The sequence below is a fragment of the Megachile rotundata genome, chromosome 5 (assembly GCF_050947335.1).
Source record: "Megachile rotundata isolate GNS110a chromosome 5, iyMegRotu1, whole genome shotgun sequence".
Classification (NCBI taxonomy): domain Eukaryota; kingdom Metazoa; phylum Arthropoda; class Insecta; order Hymenoptera; family Megachilidae; genus Megachile; species Megachile rotundata.
This window is the reverse complement of record NC_134987.1, coordinates 12,939,074-12,962,857: the sequence shown is the minus strand read 5'-3', so window position 1 is coordinate 12,962,857 and position 23,784 is coordinate 12,939,074. Positions and strand designations below refer to the sequence as shown.

At 35.3% G+C, this 23,784-nt stretch overlaps 1 protein-coding gene across 3 annotated transcripts in view; it reads right to left on the bottom strand.

Annotated features, from left to right (window-relative positions):
• Nucleotides 1-14,862, bottom strand: part of LOC100876978 (zwei Ig domain protein zig-8) — a 547,773-nt gene extending 532,911 nt beyond the window's left edge. The window contains exons 1-2 of one of the 3 annotated variants that reach the window (XM_012281711.2): nucleotides 13,773-14,862; nucleotides 6,030-6,157 (exon numbers count right to left, since the gene is read on the bottom strand). In XM_012281711.2, the coding sequence (XP_012137101.1) occupies nucleotides 6,030-6,093 (64 nt within the window). In that variant the 5' untranslated portion in view covers nucleotides 6,094-6,157; nucleotides 13,773-14,862. Of the gene's footprint in view, nucleotides 1-6,029; nucleotides 6,158-6,357; nucleotides 6,516-13,772 lie in introns of those variants that run through there. The other 2 variants (XM_076532263.1, XM_012281710.2) reach the window with 2 other exon arrangements.
• Nucleotides 14,863-23,784: the final 8,922 nt, after the last annotated feature.

Genomic DNA, 23,784 nt, shown 5'->3' with positions numbered 1-23,784 from the left:
ACGCGATCAAGAAATTGATCTCTCTCTTTTTCTCTTTATATATATCGATTGATACGCGTATTCGAACGATCACGTGTTCGTGGAATGAAATTTAACGAGAGGTTTGAGCCATCGTGAATCGCTTCTGATTTTATCGTCTCTTCCGGGTTCGTGGTTTCCATTGTGACGATTATCGCTGTTTAATCTTCTCCTCGACCGACGGAAAATGATACGTCGATTCTATGGAATCTATTTTTCGGATTGGTATCGAAATCGAATTTTCGAGGGGGCAGATGGGGTAGATGACGTGAACGTTACAAAATAACGTTTGTGGTCGATATGAAGTGTATGAACGTTTTAGAGGTACTGTTACCCTTACTGTTACCCTACAAAAGGGTTCATTATTTCGCTTACTGTTAGATTTAACACAATTTGTAACTAAATGTCAAGTGTGTAACGGAGAATATTAATAGCACAGAAATAATAACTTCGAAAGAATTTATTAAGTCCAAGAAAAAGTACCTTCAAGTGCAAAGGGTTAATATTTTACCCTTGATAATTATAGACTGATAAGTCGAAGAGCAGGCACGTATATTTGCATGGGGAGGCAAGTTTCAGGCGATAAAATATATTCGAACTATATGAAATTTAAATGTAGCTACTAAATTATAAGGGAAGTTAATAAGGTAAATTATGAGCCTGTATTTTCTCTTCGTTAATATTATGTATCAGAACATCACGGGTTCTACAATGAACAAAATTTTGTAGTATCAGCATTAATGAAATATTAATACTGTCTTGTTGAAAAACAATACTTTTATAAAAAGTATTTGTAAAAGTATTTTTGGATATTTGGAAATTAGGAACAATTTTTATAAAATTGTAAATGTAGTTTTTTAAGATTTTGTAAAATTGTTCAGAAATTTAAAAATTCAAATACAAACTCATAACCTAACTTTATGAATAATAACTTGTAATGATAACTTATTACAACTTTGACTTATTTAGACTTGTACGTAAATAAACAGGAAAGAATAAGTCATTCGATATGCAATATGGTGCATTAATCCTTAAGCTAACCTAACCTAAATTTATCAATAATAACTTGTAATGATAACTTATTATAACTTTGACTTATTTAGACTTGTACGTAAATAAACAGGAAAGAATAAGTCATTTGATATGCAACATGGTAACCTAACCTAAATTTATCAATAATAACTTGTAATGATAACTTATTACAACTTTGACGTATTTAAACTTGTAAGTAAATAAACAGAAACGAATAAGTCATTCGATATGCAACATGGTGCATGCCTAACCTAACCTAACCTAAAATCAATAATAACTTGTAATGATAACTTATAATAACTTTGACTTATTTAGACTTGTACGTAAATAAACAGGAAAGAATAAGTCATTCGATATGCAACATGGTGCATTAATCCTTAAGCTAACCTAACCTAAATTTATCAATAATAACTTGTAATGATAACTTATTATAACTTTGACTTATTTAGACTTGTACGTAAATAAACAGGAAAGAATAAGTCATTTGATATGCAACATGGTGCATACCTAACCTAACCTAACCTAAAATCAATAATAACTTGTAATGATAACTTATTACAACTTTGACTTATTTAAACTTGTAAGTAAATAAACAGAAACGAATAAGTCATTCGATATGCAACATGGTGCATACCTAACCTAACCTAACCTAAAATCAATAATAACTTGTAATGATAACTTATTACAACTTTGACTTATTTAGACTTGTACGTAAATAAACAGGGAAGATTAAGTCATTCGATATGCAACATGGTGCATACCTAACTTAACCTAACCTAAAATCAATAATAACTTGTAATTATAACTTATTACAACTTTGACTTATTTAAACTTGCAAGTAAATAAACAGGAAAGTAATTCGATATGCAAACATTGATATTCGATAAACGAAAGGAACAATTAATCGAAAGGTATCGGCGTAACGCATTAATTACGAGACCACGTCGGCTGTTTGATAAACTTCAAACATATTCTGTTAACATTGCTCGGATGTATTTACATTTCCACCCTGACGAAGGATCAAACGATCACGCTCGAACGCGTGCATACGCGTATCGTCAAATAAGCGAGCTCACTTTGATTCGGGGATCATTGTGTGTCGCGCCTCATTCACAGGGGTGCAGCACCCAACAAACGAGCCGCTGCATATGCAAGAGCACGAAATTCCAGTGTCGAGAGAGTTTCGACGATTCGTTGGGAATGATCAGGGTCAAACAGGTAGCCATCGAGGAAATTATTCTGACCGGTATCGGATCACGGAACCTGTAGAAAGAATTCACCGGGGAAAAAAGGCGTTCGTTTGTTCTGGGTCAAGCCTAAATATTTGAATTGCAGATCGAACTTCTTCGTGACTCTGCCATCAGAACGCGATAAGAGCTAGGAAAGAGAGACGTATAATTTCCCGTTGTAATCGTGACCCAATATCAATTGGCTTCCGAGACAATTAAATTAGACGTCCGACAAACTGCCCTCGCGAGAATCGAATATTCCGTTGCAACGTAGCAATGTTTAGCTATGAAGAGTTAAATATAGTTCTAATAAATAGAAGAATATAGTTTTAATATTTGTGGGTAACGCTATTTTTTTAGTTGAATATACGAAGGATTGTCGATATTGGTATTTAATCTTTAGGGTGGTCGAAAAACAGTTACCTAGCTTAAAATTTCTATGTCGTCATTTACTGATGAATTCTGGCTGGACTGTTAAGGAAAATAGGAAAAGTTAATATGTTGGATACATTGTGCATTCAGGCAACTTTGAACAGATTAGAGTTCAAATTGCACCTCAAGTCCAATTTAGAAAAAAATACGAACTAATACGAAGTTGGGTTAGGTTAAGTTAAATTAATTAATTTTCAAATTTTCATATTTCCATACTTTCATATTTTAAAATTCAAAAATTATCAAATTTACAAATTCCTAAACTCTCTATTCCAAAATTCCCAATTCCTAAAGTTCAAAATTTCCAAATCCCCAAATTCTCAAATTCTCAAATTCCTAAATTTCCAATTTCTAAATCTCCAATTCCTGAATCCCCAATTCCTGAATTCCCCACTTCCTAAATCCCCAATTCCTAAATCCCCAATACCTAAATCCCCAATTCCTGAATTCCCCACTTCCTAAATCCCCAATACCTAAATTCCTAAATCCTAAATTCTTAATTCCTACATCCCCAAATTCCCAAATTCCCAAATTCTCAAATTCCCAAATTCCCAAATTCCCAAATTCCCAAATTCCCAAATTCCCAAATTCCCAAATTCCCAAATTCCCAAATTCCAAAATCCCCAAACCCCTAATTTCCAAACCCCCAAACCCCCAATTTCCAAATTCCCAAATTCTCAAACTTCCAAATCTCAAAATCTCCAAATCCTTAAATCCACAAATTTCCATATTTCCAAATCCCAAAATTCCCATATCTCCAAATCCCAAATGCGACTATACTTAAATTGACACATCTTGCAATGTGCGTCACGGGTGCGTCACAATATTGAGTCCCATAATTAAAATAAAAAAAAAACATCTAAAATTCTATTTTGCCAAACAAATATAAAATGAAGCAATTTTAATTTTGCAATTTAACATCCTATTTACACTATCATTTTCTTCAACAACAAGTTTGTTTTACATTACAAGCATGTCTACTATTAACTATAAAACATGCGTTGTTTAATGTATACTTGTATTTATTCTGTGCCATTGTCATACTACAAAATTAATATCATTAATGTATTACACTTGTATGCCGCATTATGCGTAAACTTTTATCTTAACATTTTACTTGTCGACGAAAACACGATATTTGTTATAATTACGTACATTAGGGTGATATACGTCATAAAAAGTGTACGTGTAAGAGAAACTGAATAAAAGGCCGAAACGTTGTATGAAAAGAAAATAATGGTTTCTATTATTAACGCACTGTTTAATAAAATGAAAATTTTATAAATTAATACCTTTTATTAAGGTTATTTTAAAATTTGTATGTTTAAGCGAGAATGTGGAAATACTTGAATTATTCGTATAGACAATGTTATAAATGGAATTTGTGCAGTTTTTACAATATGACCTAATTTAGTATCTCTTGTGAAAGGATTAATTTAAATGGATATATTTTAAATATCTCGGAATTCAGACTTTAATAAATCATATCTTCTGTGTGAAATTACAATTGCAAATACATGCTTGGAGATTAATTAGCTAATCTGATATCTAGTTTTTTTTATAGTCTTTTAAAAGGATTGATTAATGACAGATATTAAATTTGTATATCCAGTAACGAGATAGATAAACAAATAGATAAAGAAAATGGTTAAACGATACGTGTATGTTATATACGATATGTATTAAAAACATATACTTGGTTAAATTGTGTAGTTGTAAGCAACTAAATTTTAGTGGGTGAAAAATTGAAATTTTTAATGAAAATTTTATTATAAATTTTGGAAAATTTAAATTTTCAAACTAGAAAAATTGAAAACTAGGAAATTCATGAATTTCAGTATTAGAGAAATATTTTTATTTGGAAACTTGAACGTTTGAAAATTCAAAAACGTCAATTTTTCCATATTTGATAGTTTAAGATAAAATTTGAAAATGTGAAAATTCAAAACCTAAAAACTTGATTTAAAAATTTGAAAACGAAGACATGAAAAAATTAACAATTTGAAAATTTGACAATATAAGAATTAAAAAATTTGAGATTTTAAATACTTGAAAACCAGGAAGTTTGAGAATTAAAAAATTTCAAAACTTGAGATTGAAAATTAAAAAATTTCAAATTTTAAAAATGTAAAAATTTAAAAACTCGAAATCTTCCAAAGTTCAAAATGTAAGAATTTAAGAACCTAAAAGCTTGTGAATTAAAAAATTCAAAAACTTGAGAGTTTGAAAATTACAAAATTTCAAATCTTAAAAATGTGAGAATTTAAAAACTTGAAATCTTCCAAGGTTCAGAATATAAGAATTTAGGAACCTGAAAACTGGTGAATTAAAAAATTTCAAATCTTAAAAATGTAAGAATTTGAAAATTTCCGATCTTCAAAAGTTGAAAATCTAAGAACTTCAGAGCACGAAAGTTTCTGAATATAAAATCCTGACAATTTAAAAGTATTAAAATATAAAAATTCGAAATCTTCATAAGAGTTCTCCCTGGACCCGTCCACTAACTGATTACAACCGTTAAGAGTATGGGTGCAATAAACGGATTAAAATTCGGACTCGGGTTAACTCAGATTAGCCAAGTTATCGGCAAGAATTAGCTTTACTTGCCGTTTCTAGAGCGGAAGCCTGTAACCAGGTGAAAATCACTTTGCTGTAACAACGTTATCGCTAATTGCCGCCTTGCATTCGAAATGTCAACGTCCTTCCTTTCACTCGGTTTTGTCGAAGTGAGCGCAAGAAAAGGGAAAGAAGTCGAAAGTTCGTTAGCGACTCGAAACAGTCATTCTCGAATTTAAATTGAATACGAAAGACTTCTCGGGTGAACTTCCGATGCTTATGCAATGACCAGACACGTCCCCTGGTTTTAATTATGCGTTTATCAAAACGGCCTTTCGGCTATTCGTTAACGAACAATCGTGTTCCACGAAAGAGGAAACTAATTAATGAACTGAGAATCGCAATCGAAAATACCGTCGCAAAATTTCCGCGTATCATACGGGTATTATCGGTGTCTGATAACCGCCGTTGTTTCCGTTTGCACAGTGCAATTCAGATTTTAAATGGCGCACTGAAACGTATCATTTGCATGCTCGCTTTCAATTAAAACCAGCAAGTAATATTTTTTAACGTGTAACAAAAGATATGGTACAGTACTAAAGAAGAATGAACGCGTTGTGAATGAAACGGAACAAAGAGTCACGATCGAAAAGATTTCAAAGGGAACAAAAAATTTCGTAAATAACGTCGGAGTTCGTTAACAATATCGCTTACGCGCTTGATTGCTAATTTGCGTGATCATTGTTTTATTTTAGGACTCACCGTTATTAATTGCGGCGAAGGCAACGGCGCTGAGCAGCCATGCAGCCACGCTGACGGCGGACATCTTCGTTTCCCTCGTTGAGATTTCACCTCACATAATATGTGCCTCTATGAGGGGTTGGAACTACCTGAAATAACGTACATTCAATATTTATTAACACGTCAAGTATTTATTCAGTATTATTCATTTTCATTTAGACACTACATGTTTGCTTATTAATTCAAAGACCTCTTGCCTTGTGTCAAACGTGTCAGAACATAGCAACAATATTCAAACAGATAAAGTAAAACTTCTACGATGTTTTTCAGACATTTAATGTTTACTTACTAATTCACTCATTAACCGCTTGCTTTCTGTGCCAGATGTGTCAGAATTAATCGTAGTTATAATATTAAAACAGATATAATTAAACTGTTACGATATTTTTCGTTTAGACGTTATAAACGCGAATGAAGAAGTAGTCCCAGCGGACTGCGCGGCGCGGACACGAAGACCGCCGGAGACACCCGAGCGTTACCGAACGAGTTTCGCGGGAACCGCGCGAGAATTGGACTGTCTTTTGTTTCTACCGCTTTCTTCTAGCGTTTCTACCTGTACTTACTAATTCAATCGAAAACCTCTTGCCTTTTATGTCAGATGTGTCAGAATTAATCATAGCTACGATATTGAAACAGATATAGTTGAACTGTCACGATGTTTCTCATTTAGACATTCTTAAACGCGCGATTGGAGAAGTAGTCCCGCGCGCGAACTGCGCGACGCGGTCACGAAAGCCAACGAAGGCACTCGAACGGTGCCGAGCGGGAACCGCGCGAGAATTCTACTGTCTTTTGTTTCTACCGTAAGGTAGAAACCTTTACTTATTAATTCAATCAAAAACCCCTTGCCTTTGTCATATGTCTCAGAACTAATCTTAGCTGCAATATTAAAGCAAATAAAGTTAAAATTTTATGATGTTTATGATTTAGGCATTAAATGTTTACTTATTAATTCGATCAAAGATCCCTTGCCTTATATGTCAGATGTGTCAGAACTAATCTCAGCTGCAATATTAAAACATATAAAGTTAAAATATTACAATGTTAATGTTAATTTCACACAAATGTTAATTTTGGAACAATGATAAGGAATATAAAACAAAAAACGACATAGGCAATTAGAAAGATTCTCCATCTTCTGATCGAAACCTTGTGACGTAATCGCAGAAATTAACACGTTAGCAGTGTAATAACGATTGGTGTTTTTCAAACGATTGTTCTGAACCGTTGCAGGAGTTCTTGCAGTTAACGCAGAGGGGTTTCGATAGTATCTTATCCCTTCGCACCCTCGCGATTCCGCAAAGCTTCTCGTTCGTCACAAGCCAGATAGCGTTGGTTTAAGGATGGATCCGTTCCTTCAACGAAAATGGTAGATGTCCTCGTGCATCCCCTTGAGTCCTTCTGTTCCGCCCCCGGTCGTCACGCGGTCCATTTATTCAAATCACACGCGACTCTCTGGTTGAAAACGCGCGCTAAGAGAGAGAAAGAGATCTCTTTGACGAGAACGTCGGCGACGGGGTGTAGACGGGAAGACAAAGAGTTAGAAATAGCATCAGAGAGAGAGTACAATGGTAAAGGAAAATAAAGAGAAAATGTTAGGAAAGAGAAAATAGAAACATGGAATTAGAAAAAGAAGAGAGAGGAATAGAGAGCAAGAGACTAGAAAAAAAAATGAAGAGAAAGAGTTACAGAAAAGGGCGAAGGAGAGAGGAAAGCTATCACTCTATCCGTCTCGACTACTTTCGCAACCTGCACACAACTCAACCAACCCTTCAGACGCACGTTTCCCGCTAGTTCTCGGCTCCTTTCATCCGGCTTCGCTTTTACTTTATGCACCGGTTGTGCACGGACTTTATACATATATACCCGTCGTGCACCGTGTGCCACGAAAACCCGAAATTCCGCTTTGCGACAACGTCACATAGCCATCCTTTCGTGTGTTACTTTCATTGGAACTTTGACGAACTGTCGACTCCTTCGCGCAATTAACGAACCCCGGAACAGACACTGATTTCTGATCATCGATCTGCTTTACCAAAAGCTTTTCTTATGATTTTATATTTATTTAAAATTTTATTTTTGTTTATAGTTATTTTCAAAACGTTGGACGTTTGATTTGATAATAACATGATTTATATACATATAACATCATGGCACATCGCCATAATAGTCCTATGTGACCCACGTTGCAAACTCAGGTACATTTAATTATTTACATAATTTTATGAATTTTATTTTCACTCTTGATGTTAAGATACATAGCAAAAAATTAAAAGATGAAGCTGAGAAATTAAATGTCCTTGTTTTTAATAATCTGTTATGATGTGTCTGACAACAAACGTCTACTACTACTGTCAACGCGTTAGTCAACGTATAAATGAGTCAAGTTTAATCAACGTGAAAGTTTACTTATAATACATTAGCTATGATATTAAGTTTGAAACTTTCATAAAGTATCAAAAAATGTTAAGAATATAATATGGTGGTTAAATGATAAATGGAAGTGGAAGTTTGCTGAGAAAGGCTAAGTAAAAGCTTTTGTACATGTCTTAACTAAGAGTTGCTTGGTAGAAAATCAACTAAATGATTACTTTTATACCAATTACCTGAAATAAAATTTCAAAATTCTAGAAATTTCGTAGTTTCAAAGTTGCGGAGCATGAAAGTTCCAAATTACTGAAATTTCAAAGTTCTAAAATTACGATATCGTAAAGTTTAAACATTAGGATTGCAAGCTCGAGAAATTTTGAAATTTCGGAGCGAATCATGGTACTAATGTCTTGAAATTTTCAGCCTCCTGAAATTACAATGGTTCTAAATTCTATTACTGTAAAATTGCAATGTTTTACAGTTTGAACGTCCCGAAATTCCTACGACCCGATATTCCTACATCCTGAAATTTTTTCACTTTAATATTGCAATGTTCAGAAATATCAATCTCCTAATATTCCAATATTTGTAAGCTCTCACGTTTCGTTATTTATGTCCCAAAATTCCTACGTCGTGATACACCTACGTCCGGATACACCTACATCCGGATACACCTACATCCTGATGCACCTACGTCCCGGTACTCCTATGTCCCGAAACTCTCAGGTTTCGATACTCCTACGTCCCGAAACTCTCAGGTTTCGATACTCCTACGTCCCGAAATTCCTACGTCATAATACTCCTACGTCCCAAAATTTCTACGTCATGATACTCCTACGCCCCACTTCTCCTACGTCCCAGTTCACCTACGTCCCGATTCTCCTACGTGCCAAAATTCCAACATCCCGAAATTCTTACGTTCTGAAATTCCTACATCCGATATTTTAACATCCCGAAATTCTGGAATTTCTAATATGCAGAAAATTTCACGTCCCAAAATTTTAACGCCCCAAAATCTCAACGTCCTAAAATACCAACATCCCAAAATTCCAACGTTCTAAAATTCTAGCGCCCCGAAATTCCAACATCTCAAAATTCAAACGTCCCGAAATTCCAACGTCCTAAAATTCCAACGTTCCGAAATTCGAACGTCCCGAAATTCCAATGTTCCGAAATTTCTACGTCCGACATTTTAACGTCCCGAAATTCCGCCATCTAAAATTTCTAATATCTAGAAAATTTCACGTCCCGAAATTCCAACGCCCCAAAATCTCTACATCCCAAATTTCACTTGTCTCAAAATTCGAACATCCAGCAATTCCTACGTTCCAAACTTCTGCTCAAAATTCCAATATCTCAACATAGCAAAGATAAAAACCTCTCAAAAGGCTAAAAAATATTTAAAACCCCCAACGTCCAAACTAAAAAATTCTGAAGCCATGTACAACGAATATTCCATCCCGAACTAACATCGAGTTTTTCATACATAAAATCTCCAGAATAAATTTTCGCTTCAAAAATGCAAATTAATGTTTGGAGAAAAAGCGGTATTTTCGCACAAATATGAAACCGTTAAAACGGAATATAAAATTTGATATCCAGATACTCGTTGCCCGTACAATAATCTCCGTTACATAATTAAAATACCTCTCTGAATCCTATCTTGATTTCGTGTAATATGGTTCCAATGTTTCGAGTGGATGATTAATAGAACACCAAGCAGGTATTTTATCGCGAGGCGATAAAAGGTGCAATTCATTGAAGCCGGAGCTGGACAAAAGTGTTGAGATTTTTCAACGACCGGACCAGGTTGCTTTTCACGGGATTCCTTTGAACGTATAAAAATTCGACTGTGAAGTTACACGAAAAGAGGGTAAACGCTATTTGTGATTAAAGTAATTCAATCCGGTGCTTTTAGAATATTACAACGGAGTATTATTCGCGACGGTAATACGTTTGTTGACGTTCTTCAAGAAAAGAATCCGAGTTATTCGCGTGCTTCAACGTCGAATTGAAATACAAAAGTAGATAAAAGAAGTTTCTCTCTCGCGCGTGCACAAGAAACTCGTGCACGAAAGGAAACGAACACGGTTAATACAAGGATGCTTAACTCAGTTTTCGAGTAAAAATAAAAGCCGCAAAATTTCGTATTTCTTGTGATAATGATATCAACCATAATTTAACCAGGGCGCAACCAGCATGAAATAACATTGCTAAAAATAAGACGATATATTCACCGCAGGATATGAAACCCTTTCGCTGTACAATTCCACCAAACGAAACATCCCTGCATCGCCGTGAAAAAAAGGGAACGAATTTTACCCGGGTGCATGTTTTTCAGTTATAAATTACAAAATTCCGCGAATCTGAAAAAGATCATTAACCGAGGGCAGAAACGTATGAAATTAATCCTGAACAAACCAAAATGTTTCATACTGCAGCTGCCTACGCCGAGCCTTTGTGCGGCGTATCGTTAACTTGTTAAACTTTCAATGAAATGCGAGCGAGCTAAACTGCCAGCAGCAATATGTCTGCCTCGTAATTATACCGCCTCATCAATTATAATTGCTTAAAATTGATGAATGAAATGAGCAGACAAACTTCAAAATAAAGTTGGAACTGTTTTCTTGGAACTAATTCGTATTCAACACGTTTATACTTCACATAGTTATTTTCTGCAAACTTCGAACTTTCAGCTAGTACTACTTTTGTCGTGGAGGTGCGGCAGACATTTTGTGGTACGAAATCTGACACTGTTTGTAACGTTTATGTATTGTAACATTTGTAATGGCTTGTAACAATATTTGGAATGTTTGTTATATTTTATAATATTATTTGTGACATTTGTAGTGGCTTGTGACAATATTTGTAATATTTGTTATATCTTATAATATTATTTCTGAAATTTGTAATTGCTTATAACAATATTTGTAATATTTATTTTGTCTTGCAACATTATCTGTGACATTTGTAATATGTAACATATGTGATATGTAATTTGTGACACTTTTTGTAATATGTAGGTACATTCAATTATATGAACAATTATATTAAGTTTGACAGTTTATAAAACATCATAATAGACAATAATTTTATTTGGAAGAAAACTGACCAGTTACTGTAAAAATATTTATTACACCCTCTTTCAGCAATTTAATATCTTTGCAAGAGTAAAAATGAATGAACTTGTCCATCTGAATGAAAAATAATTTTATCTTCAAGAAAACTGACCGATTATTTTGAGAATATTTACAACCCCCTACCACTCCTTCAGTAATTTAATACTTTTTAAATGCAGTTCGAAAAATATTGGAGTCGACATGTAATGGTTGACATATAAGAAAATATGTGTAACCGTTTCAGATAGTAAAAAATTAACGTGATTACGAAAGGTGTACCGAAAAAATTCTACGATCCACGTTACGACTCCATAGCGCTTACAACGTTTTTACGGTGGCACGCGTTTCCATAATTTAGAAGGAAAAGTTAAATTACCTTAGCGTAGCGAGTAAACAGCCAGCATAATCTAGGGTCTGCCACGTTCCTAGCGAAGAACGACCGCGATATTCGTAATTAGTGCGCGGTAATTTCGTGTTTTTTGCTCGGTCCGTTAAATTAAACGAATTTCGGTTTTTAACCGTCGTTTAATAACTAACACAATTCGTAGCTACGGTAATCGACAGCTAATCTCTCGGATGAACGGGGCACACGATAAAACAAGCTGCTTCAGTTTTATTTAACGAACGATACCGCAACTTTGCCCACGAAATTGTGTACCAACGTATTTGTGTCGTGTTCATCGTGCATTTATTGCTAATCCTCTCCAATTAACAATGTATCATTTCTCTCTGTTGCACCATTCTACCACTCTCTCTACTTTATTCGGCAATTATCGTATACATTATTTAAGTTAATACAATTGAACCCGGCTAATTTTGCTAAACGAAATTAGGGGTCAAAGTGAAATTCACTTTGTGAAGATTTATTATAATTTAGTGTTTAATGAAGCAAAAATTCGATATGTCACGATTTAAATAGGTCATTTCTAAATTTATACTATTATTAACCGAAATTTATTATAAGTATATTATGGTAAATGTTCAAATATAAGAATTATTATAAATGTCAACACATTACGTCTTACATAAAGTAAAGTTAAACTTAATTGTAAAATCATACTAATAATTTTGAATAGTAAACTGAAGGGTATAAAATTATTTGTTAATAACAATAATAATTTATATTACAGCACGTCATGCTAGATATGACTGTTTCTACTGTGGATTGAAGATTGTCCATTCTAATAAGTATTTCGGTAAAAGCACGAGAATGTAAAAGTAAATGACATTGAAGGAAACTGAATGTCATTTTTATTCTTGAGGAGTGAAGTTCGTCTATTAAAAGTAAGAATAAAATAGCGTAAGGTGGACGGAAAGTTAAATCTAAATTTGTATAAGTAACCTTTTGTCACGCCTACTCGAAATGTTTTGAATCACGAAGTTAAGCTATTACCAAATATCGCGCGTCATTCTGGTGCCATATTCGGCCAAGAATAGAAATCGACAATCCTTCCACAAACGTAATAATTCACGTAGCACTTCACTCCAAATTAAACTTCGAATAATAGTCTTAAAAAAAGTCTAAAACTAAGCCTAAAACTAGCTGATTACCAAAAAAGTCTAAAACTAGTTGATTACCAATGAAGATCTATACATGTGAATATAAATATGAAACAAATACTTGAATGTATTCTAACAAATACCTGATTTAAAATATTTGAAAAGAGTACTAGAATGAAATTCAAAATTATTGTAGTATTTGAATTTTTAGATAGGTTGCTATGGAAAATTATTCAAGTAGAATATTCTTACTCAACGTTATTAAAATATTTGGAATTTTCAAGGCTGAATTAAAAAAAAAACGAAAAATGTCACCTGCCAGAGTACCCCTAGATTTATACGTAAACGTTTGTAGACGTTTAACGACCACTTATATTTAAATCGAAACGACGCTATAAAAATAAATAGGTAATGATACATAAAGTAGTTTATACTCTATCTTGATAAAGGTTATCGTATATTTTGACAAAACCTAAGAAGCCTAAGATCCGTCATTTTGACAGGTTCCGTAAATGTGTTAAGTATCCCTAAAGTATAATTTGATAAAAAAAGATTTAAAAAGTGGAGTTTCGAAATGGAAATATCGAGCGCCATATCCGATCAAGTTTGACGCATCATATCTATCGAAGCGAAAAGAAATTGGCAATGAATGTCCCGCCATTGATTCTCTGGCATCGAGCCTCGTAGAAAAGAAAGATGCGATAGTACGTCTTACCTATTGCCGTTGCTACGCCGCTTTCATCCCTTCGCCGTGGATGCTACGACGACCGATAAGCTGCTCACTTTTTCTCCCACTTTTCCTATCGCCTCTATCTCCCTCTGGAACTGGCGTTCCCCTTTCGCACGCAACGGCACAATTTGTCACTCGCGAGTAAACGTTTAACAAAAATCTGATCGAGCTTCCTCTTTAAGCTGTCGCACACGCGATGTCACACACCGGCAGCGTCGCTATTTTCTTCTATGCCGAACGATTTCGTCGTGATCGATATATCGAATCACCGAACGACACTTCCGTCTAATTCCTCCGTCGAACAACATCAACCGATCTTCCCTCTCGTCACTGATTTGCTCACTTGCCGCCGTAACTGTCCGTGTCGTGGCTAATTAATTTCGAACACAAGCGCGGTAATACGAATCCCGTGAGGGTGTTTTAATTAAAACTGAAAACTGAATGTCGCTCACACGGCGCACTTGACCTTCCCCGCGGGAGATTTAATTGAAACCCTCTTGATAGCGAACCACGACCGTTGCACGTACCCGCGACGATTAATCGTGCACCCGTGTGTCGCATATTCGACGTTCTTTCACGGACATTCCAATATGTATCGCGATCTATCGATCGTAGCTGATTTACGGACGTAAGGGCGCAAAGTCCGCGCGCGGAGCCGCCCGTAATCTTCTTTTGTTAAGTGTTTCCTCTTACAAATAACCGTCTTCCAACAAGTGTTATCCGTGAGACCACCACAAGAATCACTCGAGCGAATCACAGATCGTTTTCGCACACTGTGTTAATACTTCGCAACCCCGTCGCGCGACTCACTTTGAACCATCTCCGATACTGTCGAAACACCCGCGTAGAAATTCTTAGAATTCGTGTCACCCAAACATTCGAAACGAACGGAACGTGGTCAACACCGATCATGCGACTGACTCATCCGGGAATTCCTAAAGGTAAACACGACGATTCGTCGTTATTATTGTTCCCACTTCGAGGTAGTTTTGCAAGAAGCGCGTGTATACGTGTACGTGCACGTTCGTGACAACTATAGGGTGAGATCCGACCACGGCGCGGTACGAAAGCGAACTGACGTCCTGATGGGTCGCAGCGCCCCTACGACGGTCGTCCGGCGAACCGTTTCACCGCAGGAGCCTCCCACCCCATTCTCGCAGCGATATTCCACCCCTTCCATGCTCCACTACACCTGAATCTTATACCTAACCATGTGAATTTCTCTATCATCACTGTTTAGAATTGTGACTTCTCGAGCATGATGAATTGTTCGTTGATCGTATTCTTCGATTGATGTCTTCCAGTGATATTTCACCCCTTTCGTACTCTACTACTCTTGAATCTTATAGATAACTGTGTGAATTTCACTGTCATCTTAGAATTGTGACTTCTTGAGCATAAATCACTCGATTATATTCATCAATTGATGCCTCCCACCCCTATTCTCGCAGCGACATTTCATCCCTTCCATGCTTTATTACTCTTGAATCTTATAGATAACTATGTGAATTTCTCATCACTGTTTAGAATTATAATTTCTCAAGCAAATATAGAAAAAAATTGTTAAAAATCACCTTGACAACATACTAAATGTATGAGATCTTTCTCATTCCAAATAACGAAAAATTAATAAGAAATTTGTCGAAATATAAATGAACTCTTACGATAAAGAATTATATTCTTTTCTTCCATAAAAAACAAATTGGATCTTGCATAATGTATTTCAGCTTTGAGTAGAAAAAGTGGATTTATTTTCTAAAGGATTAAAGCTGACCACACTATGATACTTAAGAGTTATACTGTAATATTTCGAGGTCTGTATAAATAAATCATGCAATTTGTGAGTTTGTAGATTATACGATTTATGTTCGCGGACGTCGATATGTCATAAATGCATAAATATCCGCTGTCTATTTATACATGTTTCTGATGCGCGGGCAAAAAGTATGAATCAAATTATCAGTTTCGCAGAAACGAATTTATAGTACGCTGAAGGGTGAAATATATTTCTGATGCATATCGTTAATCATTACGGGTATATGAAAATTTATATCATTTTCAAAAAATCCACTTTATATATCAGATTTAGTAGGATGATTTTAATCGAGGTATTTCATCACTTTTGAAGTAAAAATTAAATACTTTTAAGCTTCGAAGTAAATGCAGTCATCAGTAAATCGTAAATTATTAGAAATAATGATAATTATTTTTGTTGTAATCGTTTACAAAAATGATGAACAATTATTATGGTAGAAGTCGATATATAAATTTCAAAGCACTTTGTTATTTCGATAAACATTTATTTTTACTGATTCACTAAAGGAAACAAAATGATGAATTATTACATCAATTTCTTGTAAATTGAAAATGCGATTATGTTAAATATAACTTGTTCTCCGCTAATTTTTATACAAATTAGTATGACATAGAACATAGTAAACAGAACGTAGTAAAAATTGTATTAAAATACCCTAAAATTTTATTCGTACAGGATGGACAATACACCTCTTTTGGCAATAATTTAAAGAATGATTGAATTACAATGATTTAATGATTGTAGACTATTGGAAACTATAAATTGTTATTCAGCACGGTACTCGAGGCGATTAAAAGTTAGTAAAGCTGATTTAAGGAAGACAATTTATACGATCCTTTAATCGATGCGCTTTAAATCATTCTCGTGACGGAATAAGGCTCGCTTGCAAATTTTCGTGTACGCCCCTCTTCATATATAACGTAGTCACGTTATTCGGTTCGGACATTGCGCGATCTAATTTCGTTTTAAATTAGAATTGTTAACCCAAAAATCATTGTAACCCGATAATTCGTGAACGGCCAGGCACCATCGAGTAAATTATGCGTTCGTGTTAGATATTCATTAATGCAACAGCGAATAATGAATTATAATACCCTTTAATATTTCCTTTCACGAACACAACAATTAATCGCGCAAATTAAGATCGGTGATATATACAATCTAACCTGTATTCGTTGAAAACAAGGTTGAACACCTGTGTCATGGTCTAATTTCCAATTAAGACGTTATTAATATCGGAGCCACGGGAAAACGGCTGTTATATCTTGCGTGGATTATATTACAATTTATGTTCGAATCTATTCGCGCACCGAAACTCCTCTTAAATAGCTAAATTCTTTAGTTTAGGGTTTCACGTTAAATCTGCATTCTAGGTACCATCCTGATAAATACCTTGGACCGAATTTTAAAAAATCAATTTTTAACAAATGTGAACAGTATTAGTGAGGATTAAAATTCGTTTAATTTAAAAATTATTGAGAACCTCTGTCAGACAATTTAATAAAAGAAACGTTGATGAAAGAATATAGGTTATCGTAACTTATTAAAATATCTTTAATAAGCTATTAACGTATTCAGACATATTACTGAATATATTCAAACATATTTAGTTTAAAAATTATTAAGAACCCCTGCGAACCATAATTTAATCAAAGAAGTGTTACCGAAGGAGTATAGGTTATGTTACCTGATTAAAATATCTTTAGCAAGCTATTAACGTATTCAGACATATTACTGAATATATTCAAACATATTTAGTTTAAAAATTATTGAGAACCCTTGCGAACTATAATTTAATCAAAGAAGGTTACCAAAACGGTAGAGGTTATATTATCTTGTATGTTAAGTGAGCAATTACATATTAAAATAGTGTATAAATAGAGAACCCCTGTGTAATTTAATCAAAGCGTTAATGAAAGAGCAGGTAAAAGCGTAATTACTTAGAATGCATCGTTTTTAAAGCTTCGATACGATCTCGACACGGGACGTTTGATGGCGCCGTTAAAAGTCAGAGTGACCCATAGAAACCAGGCAAACGCACCCCATACAATGCTTTCCAGCAGCGATTGTTTCGATAAAACTTTTCGGTGAGGGGGAAAAAGTTAGTCGATGAGCATGTTTACTTAACAAGCGCGAAATTCATGGACACGAACGGTTGACTCCCTTACACTTGGGAGGGTTGAAAGGTGGGAGGAACAGAGGGTAGCTCGTTTCACACAGCAGCGCCTCGCTTAATTACTAGTTACTAGTAACAGGAGTTAGGAACGTTTAGCTCACAGTTCACGCTATCCCACAAAAGCTTATACCCTTACGACGAACTATTCCCATTGCTAGATTCAACAGCGAGACTTCACAGCACCGAGATTCCCGTTACTTTGAAATCATATCATCTGACGAAACCAACTTCCAGTCCGTTCTCGAACACCGCAGCTAACTTAATATATCTGGTCCTTTGCCCACATGGACGTAATATTGTGATAGTCTGACAATCTGTCTTGGACTTCTACAACCCTCAAATATCAAAATTTCAGAATCTTAATTGCTTAACCATTTTGTTGGCAAGTCAGAATGATTTAATTCGAATGTTAAGATGAAGGATATTTGATTATAGATATGGCGATATCAGAGATATCAAGTGATATTAAAGATGTGGATCATTAGTGGATGGGAATTGAAATTAAATTTGAAACTCGTGGTGAAAATATGAGTCAGATTTGTTGCATCAAAGTCCCAAAGCCTCAAAGAAAAAATAGTCTCTGAGTCCCCAAATGTATCCGAATCAAATCCTCGTCCTGCCAACCCCCTCGACCCTAAAGTTCCAACATGTCGCCGCGAGATTTTTCAAATATTTCCTCCGCGTGATATGCGAAGTCAAAATGTTCGCGTACTCGAAACACTGATACGCAGTGAAGATGACAGGGAAAAGCGATTGTTGCACAAGCGGAGATAGAGAGAGAATTTTCCTGCTCGCAGAATGCGACCTCGATTTACCAAACGCTGCAACATTCGGCTCGCTTCGTGCTTTACTACGTTCGAACGAGCATGCCACCGTGCACATTACACGTGAGATATCGATCTCGTTCGAGGTCCCCTGTTGTTCGTAAATCCAAAGAGCAGGACGAATCGCTTTATCAATATTGCATACCTTGATAAGTATCTTATAGGGGAAAACTGATCGATGAAACGAAGACTGCGATACCAAAACCACGCATTGTAAATACAATTTTCACAACTTCAAGATTGAAATCGTACCTTTCACCGGCACCCTCTTTGTCATTTCTTTATGAATCACAAACGAGGTTGATCAAATAATGGGACACGTATTTTAGAACCATGATGAATCGTTTTTAACAAGATAGTCTTTTTTAACAAGAAATATTCCAAGTATAAAATATAATACGAAAAGTACAAGTACAATAATATGACCTTTTGAAGGAAACGAATTATGCATAATTTAGTCAGAATATTTTATATAAAAGAAAATAAAATTTCATAACGACTGACAGCTCATTAAGGGATAAAAATGCGGATAATTATTTTAAACATTTAGACGGAGAATTTTTTAGATGGACGTGTATGTTAATTAGCGCATATCATTAACGTCGTTTTCCGATTCCTGGTTTCCTTTCATAAATTATTCGATTACCACGGTTGCAAATTTCCGTTATGAATTACAAGTTGCTGGTAGTGCAGTTAAGGCATTTATAACGCAGGAAAAAAGAAATGATAAATATTTGAGAGAAGAAGGTGAAAGCTTTGAGCGTAACAGTCAAGCTTGGTGGCGGGACATGCAAAAATTACTCGATGTCGTGTTGTTCCGCTTCGAAGACGGAAATGACTGGTCCCAACGGACGTCGCGAGCTAAGTAAAAATGAGACATCCCAGAAGTAACAGCGGCAATTTAGTCAGAGTACGTCCCTTGTCGCCTTTGGCAAGGCATCCGCGCGAACTATACCATCGGACACCATTCTCGCTCCACTGTTTCCACGCGCGTACACTCGGGTACAGCACATTTCGTTTGAATCTGATGAACTTGACAATTTTTTAACAATTATAAATTATAAACTTGACAATTATAAGTTTAAACATTTTTAAGTGTTCATATGTGCTTCTTTGTGAGTTTCCAAAATTTCAGTTAATGACTTAATTACCCAACTGAATAATTATAGATATTTATAAATATGGTTGTAACTTGCAATTTATATTTATGAACGATCATTACGTACAGACTAGAATTTACGTTTGAGTATTAGAAGATAAATTATGTGAAGGTCTCCAAATCCTCAACGAATCCTCAAATGATGAAGTGGTCATAAATCATCAGTCATCCCAAGAAATCAGCAATTTGTCATAGTTTTTGCAACTAAGTTTGCTGTTGACTGTACAGTTACACTAGGCTTTGCGTCGCGTTCGCGTAGATATAGCAGAGGAACGATGCGATGGTAGTACACTAGAGCAGTTAGAGCAGGTTGGCATCCGTTAGCCGTGGACCATACACACGTAGATTGGATCGGACATTGCACGCCGTCAGCTCAGTTTCTGAACAAGGAAACTGCGTCCACCGCCACTGTGCTGTCCAATAGGATACATACTGACCCGGCCATTCGTACATTCAGGCCATCGAGTTGTAATGTACAGCAGGAAAGGCAATCTATGTTGGTTTCTCGTTGACAAGATCGCGTTGCAATTTCTGTCAATTTCGACGCGTGCTTTCGTAATCGGCCGAATCGCCAACATCCATGGTAGCCATTCTTCCCTGGCGGAGTGCTTTTATTTTTCTGTGTTTTATTCCACTGTGCCTTGACTCTGAATTGTCAAGAGACGTTAACTTGACTCTGAATCACGTTAACATGGCACAAATAAAAGGTGAGGGTCTCTATAAATACTCTATTGTCTCTATGTACCTAGAATCCTTTATTCCTGAATCACATCATTTGATATTCTCAAATCTGTAAAATAGCAAAATTGCAAATTAAAGTCCCAGAGTCTCAAAGTTACAGAGTGTGAATAATTGCTAAGTCGCAAGTAACGAATCTTGTCTTACTAGATCATCATATACCTATCACTCAGATCATAATATACTTGGGTCCAAATGTTTGATGCCTAAGATACTTATATCCTAATGTCCATGTTCTCAGATCTTAATATTCTCACATTTCAACTTATTGATCAGCTCCAATCTCAGTCCTGAATGATTGAACATGAGTACCAAAGACAATTCCCTATATCTTCACCCCCAGAATCAACAGCACACATCCATGCAACGAATCCCATCGATAAGACGTTCAAACGTGCAGGTGGATTTTCAGCGAAAAACTTTGGTATTTACTTGACGCGAAGCAATCTCGGGCAGCACACGAACCTGTCAAAGTTTTTAGCCCATCAAAGTCCCGCGAAGACAGTTTCGTGCATTTACTTAGCCCTTCGGCAACCCGAAGGAAAATCGATTTCTTCCCGCTGTCGTTCTCCGTTAATGGGTCGCGTAATTTAATTGCAGCCGAACACGAATCCAGTTAAAGCGCAGAACAGGGTATTCCGTTTCGTTAATCCGTTGCAAGTTGTACGCGTGATTGTCAGAACGGGCTGCGGGGACGAGAAGATTTGCTGGCTCCGTGTAGGTACAAGAGTCTGTCTATCGCACGTAAACGATGCTCCAAAGGATAACAACACCGCCGAACAGCTCCTTCATTTGCATTTATTTCCGCGTGAGCAACTGCTTAAATATTTGCAGTCACCGATGGTTAGTCACCCTCTGAGCGATCTCGGGCTTAGTCTTTACTGCAGGCGAATGGGGTAGTCAAATTTGCTTTCGAATTGATCTTGCAATACTATTTAATAAAATACTATGCAATAAAAACTGTTTCAACCCCTATCTCAATGTATTTATTTTTCCCATTTAATAACAAACAAAAATTCTGAAAAAAATTTGAAACGTTAACTCAGTATGTTGTAGAGTTTGTTCAGATTCTCTGTTTGCAAACCGTAGTTGTAAAAAATTAATTGCAAAAGAATGGAAATAGTTGACATTTTTTAGTGAAGATGTAGGAGCACTATTTTCATATTATGTAGCATACTATATGATAATTTTCAAACAACCTAAACTTATGAAAAATTATTTAAGGTCCACAGTAAGACTGGTAACTGTAATGTCCATAGGAAACAATATACCATAATAAAAGAATTTCTGCTTAGAAAACCTACTTAAGATTTTACACATTTAAAAGGGTGAAAAATATTATTATTAAAAGTATGAAGTAAAATGTCAATATTTAGCGAACGTCTAAATATCCTATGCTTTAGTTGTTGAAATTATTCTATCTTTAAATGTAAAAGTATCAATGTAGATGTAATAGTATTAATATAATATTAACATAAATATAATAGTGCCAATAATAACATAAATGTAACAAATATCAAAGCTAAATATTATAAAGTATATAAAGTGTAGTTTCAGTTATAATTTTAAAGTTTATATAAAATCTTCAACACCAGTCCACCTGAATTAAGAACGAAGAATTTTCAATACACCTCACCATCTCAGTTCAATTGACTGCACCAAGATTGAAATTTGTTCACGTTATGCAACATTCGTCCAGAAAATATTTTTCCGGTATATTAACCACTCGCAGCCTCAAAACGGATCGCCTTTTAATGAATAACACGGGCATAACGCGACGTCTCATTAGTTTCCGCCAATTGCTGAAAGAAACGCAGCCCGAAAGGGGCTTTAAATCGTCCGTAATTCCCCGACGTTTCATTCTGCCGGCATCGTTTCAACGAAGCTTCTAATGAAAGCATCAGCCGGCCAAGAATAAACGATTTCGTCTCCTTTTCACGTCTAGAGCTATCTCTAATGCCGAACTGAATTCACGAGGGTCGTTTAACCGAAAGAAGCAGCGTCAGAATTACGTGGAAAAGGCGAGGTAACGCGGATCGACGCTCGGCTTCAAGATCCAGCTACGTGGATTTCAATTTCTCCTGAGAAGCCTGCAACGGCTATAGGACGAGGTGATTCGTGGACGACTAGTTGCTTCCATTCTATTGTCTTCGATCTTTGATCGAAACGCTTGTTCCTCTTGCATCTTAATCGATGCTTCAAGTATTTTCTGTCGAAATCAAAACATTCTCTTCTGGCCATCTCGTTGGAAATATGTTTAAAATTCCGTGCTTCAGGTATACTTGCTATGAGACAAGGTGATTCGGAACGACTAGTTGCTTCAATTCTATTATCTCCTGTCTTCGATCTTCGATCGAAACGTTTGTTCCTCTCGCATCTTCTTAATCGATGCTTCAAGTATTTCCTGTCGAAATCAAAACATTCTCTTCTAAATATCTCGCTGGAAACATGTTTTCGAAATTCCATGTTTCAGGTCATTATAACAAAACCGAGAGAATGATACGTAGGAAAATGCACCACTTGAGATTTTTCAGGACGCCATGTTTCTTAAATTGGCTGCCACGGTATCTCGATAACGAATTGTCCAATCTCTTCGGAGTTCGTTCTACTTCTTTGACGTGGGCTTCTCTTGTGAACTGGGATTATTTAAATATCTGATGAAAATGGAGTCTTCATTGTGGCATCTGTGGAATTAGCAAGGTCTATCATGGCGGTAGTAAAGGTACCATAATTTCAGTAATTATGTGGGTAATTGTCTGATAACTTCAAACATTCACAGTTTAAAATTCATAGAATTTTATGAGCTACAAATTTTTAATAATTTTAAACTTTTAAGGTTGTAAAATTCTTAAGTCTCACAGTTTCCTTGTTCCAAAGTCTCAAAGTCTCAAAGTTCAAAATTTAAAATTCCTAAAATTTTATGAGCATCAAAGACTTAATAATTCTAAACTCTTAAGGTTAAAATTAAAATTAAATCAATTATTTTAATAATAATTAAAATTCTCAAATCTCACAGTTTCTTTGTTCTACAGCTCAAAACTTTCATAACCTCAAAACACAGAAAATATTCAAAAATTTCAGCATATCAAAATTTAAACATTACTCAGTTCTAAAATCCTTTAAACTCCGAATTTAAAATCTTTTAATCTCCTTCAATCTAAAAATTTTAAATACTCAAAATAACAAAAATTTCCAAAGTCCCAAAATTTAAATCCTATAATATTGTCACAGCATGTATCTCCTAATTTTATGCATCTATTTTCTCCAATAATCGTACAGCAAAT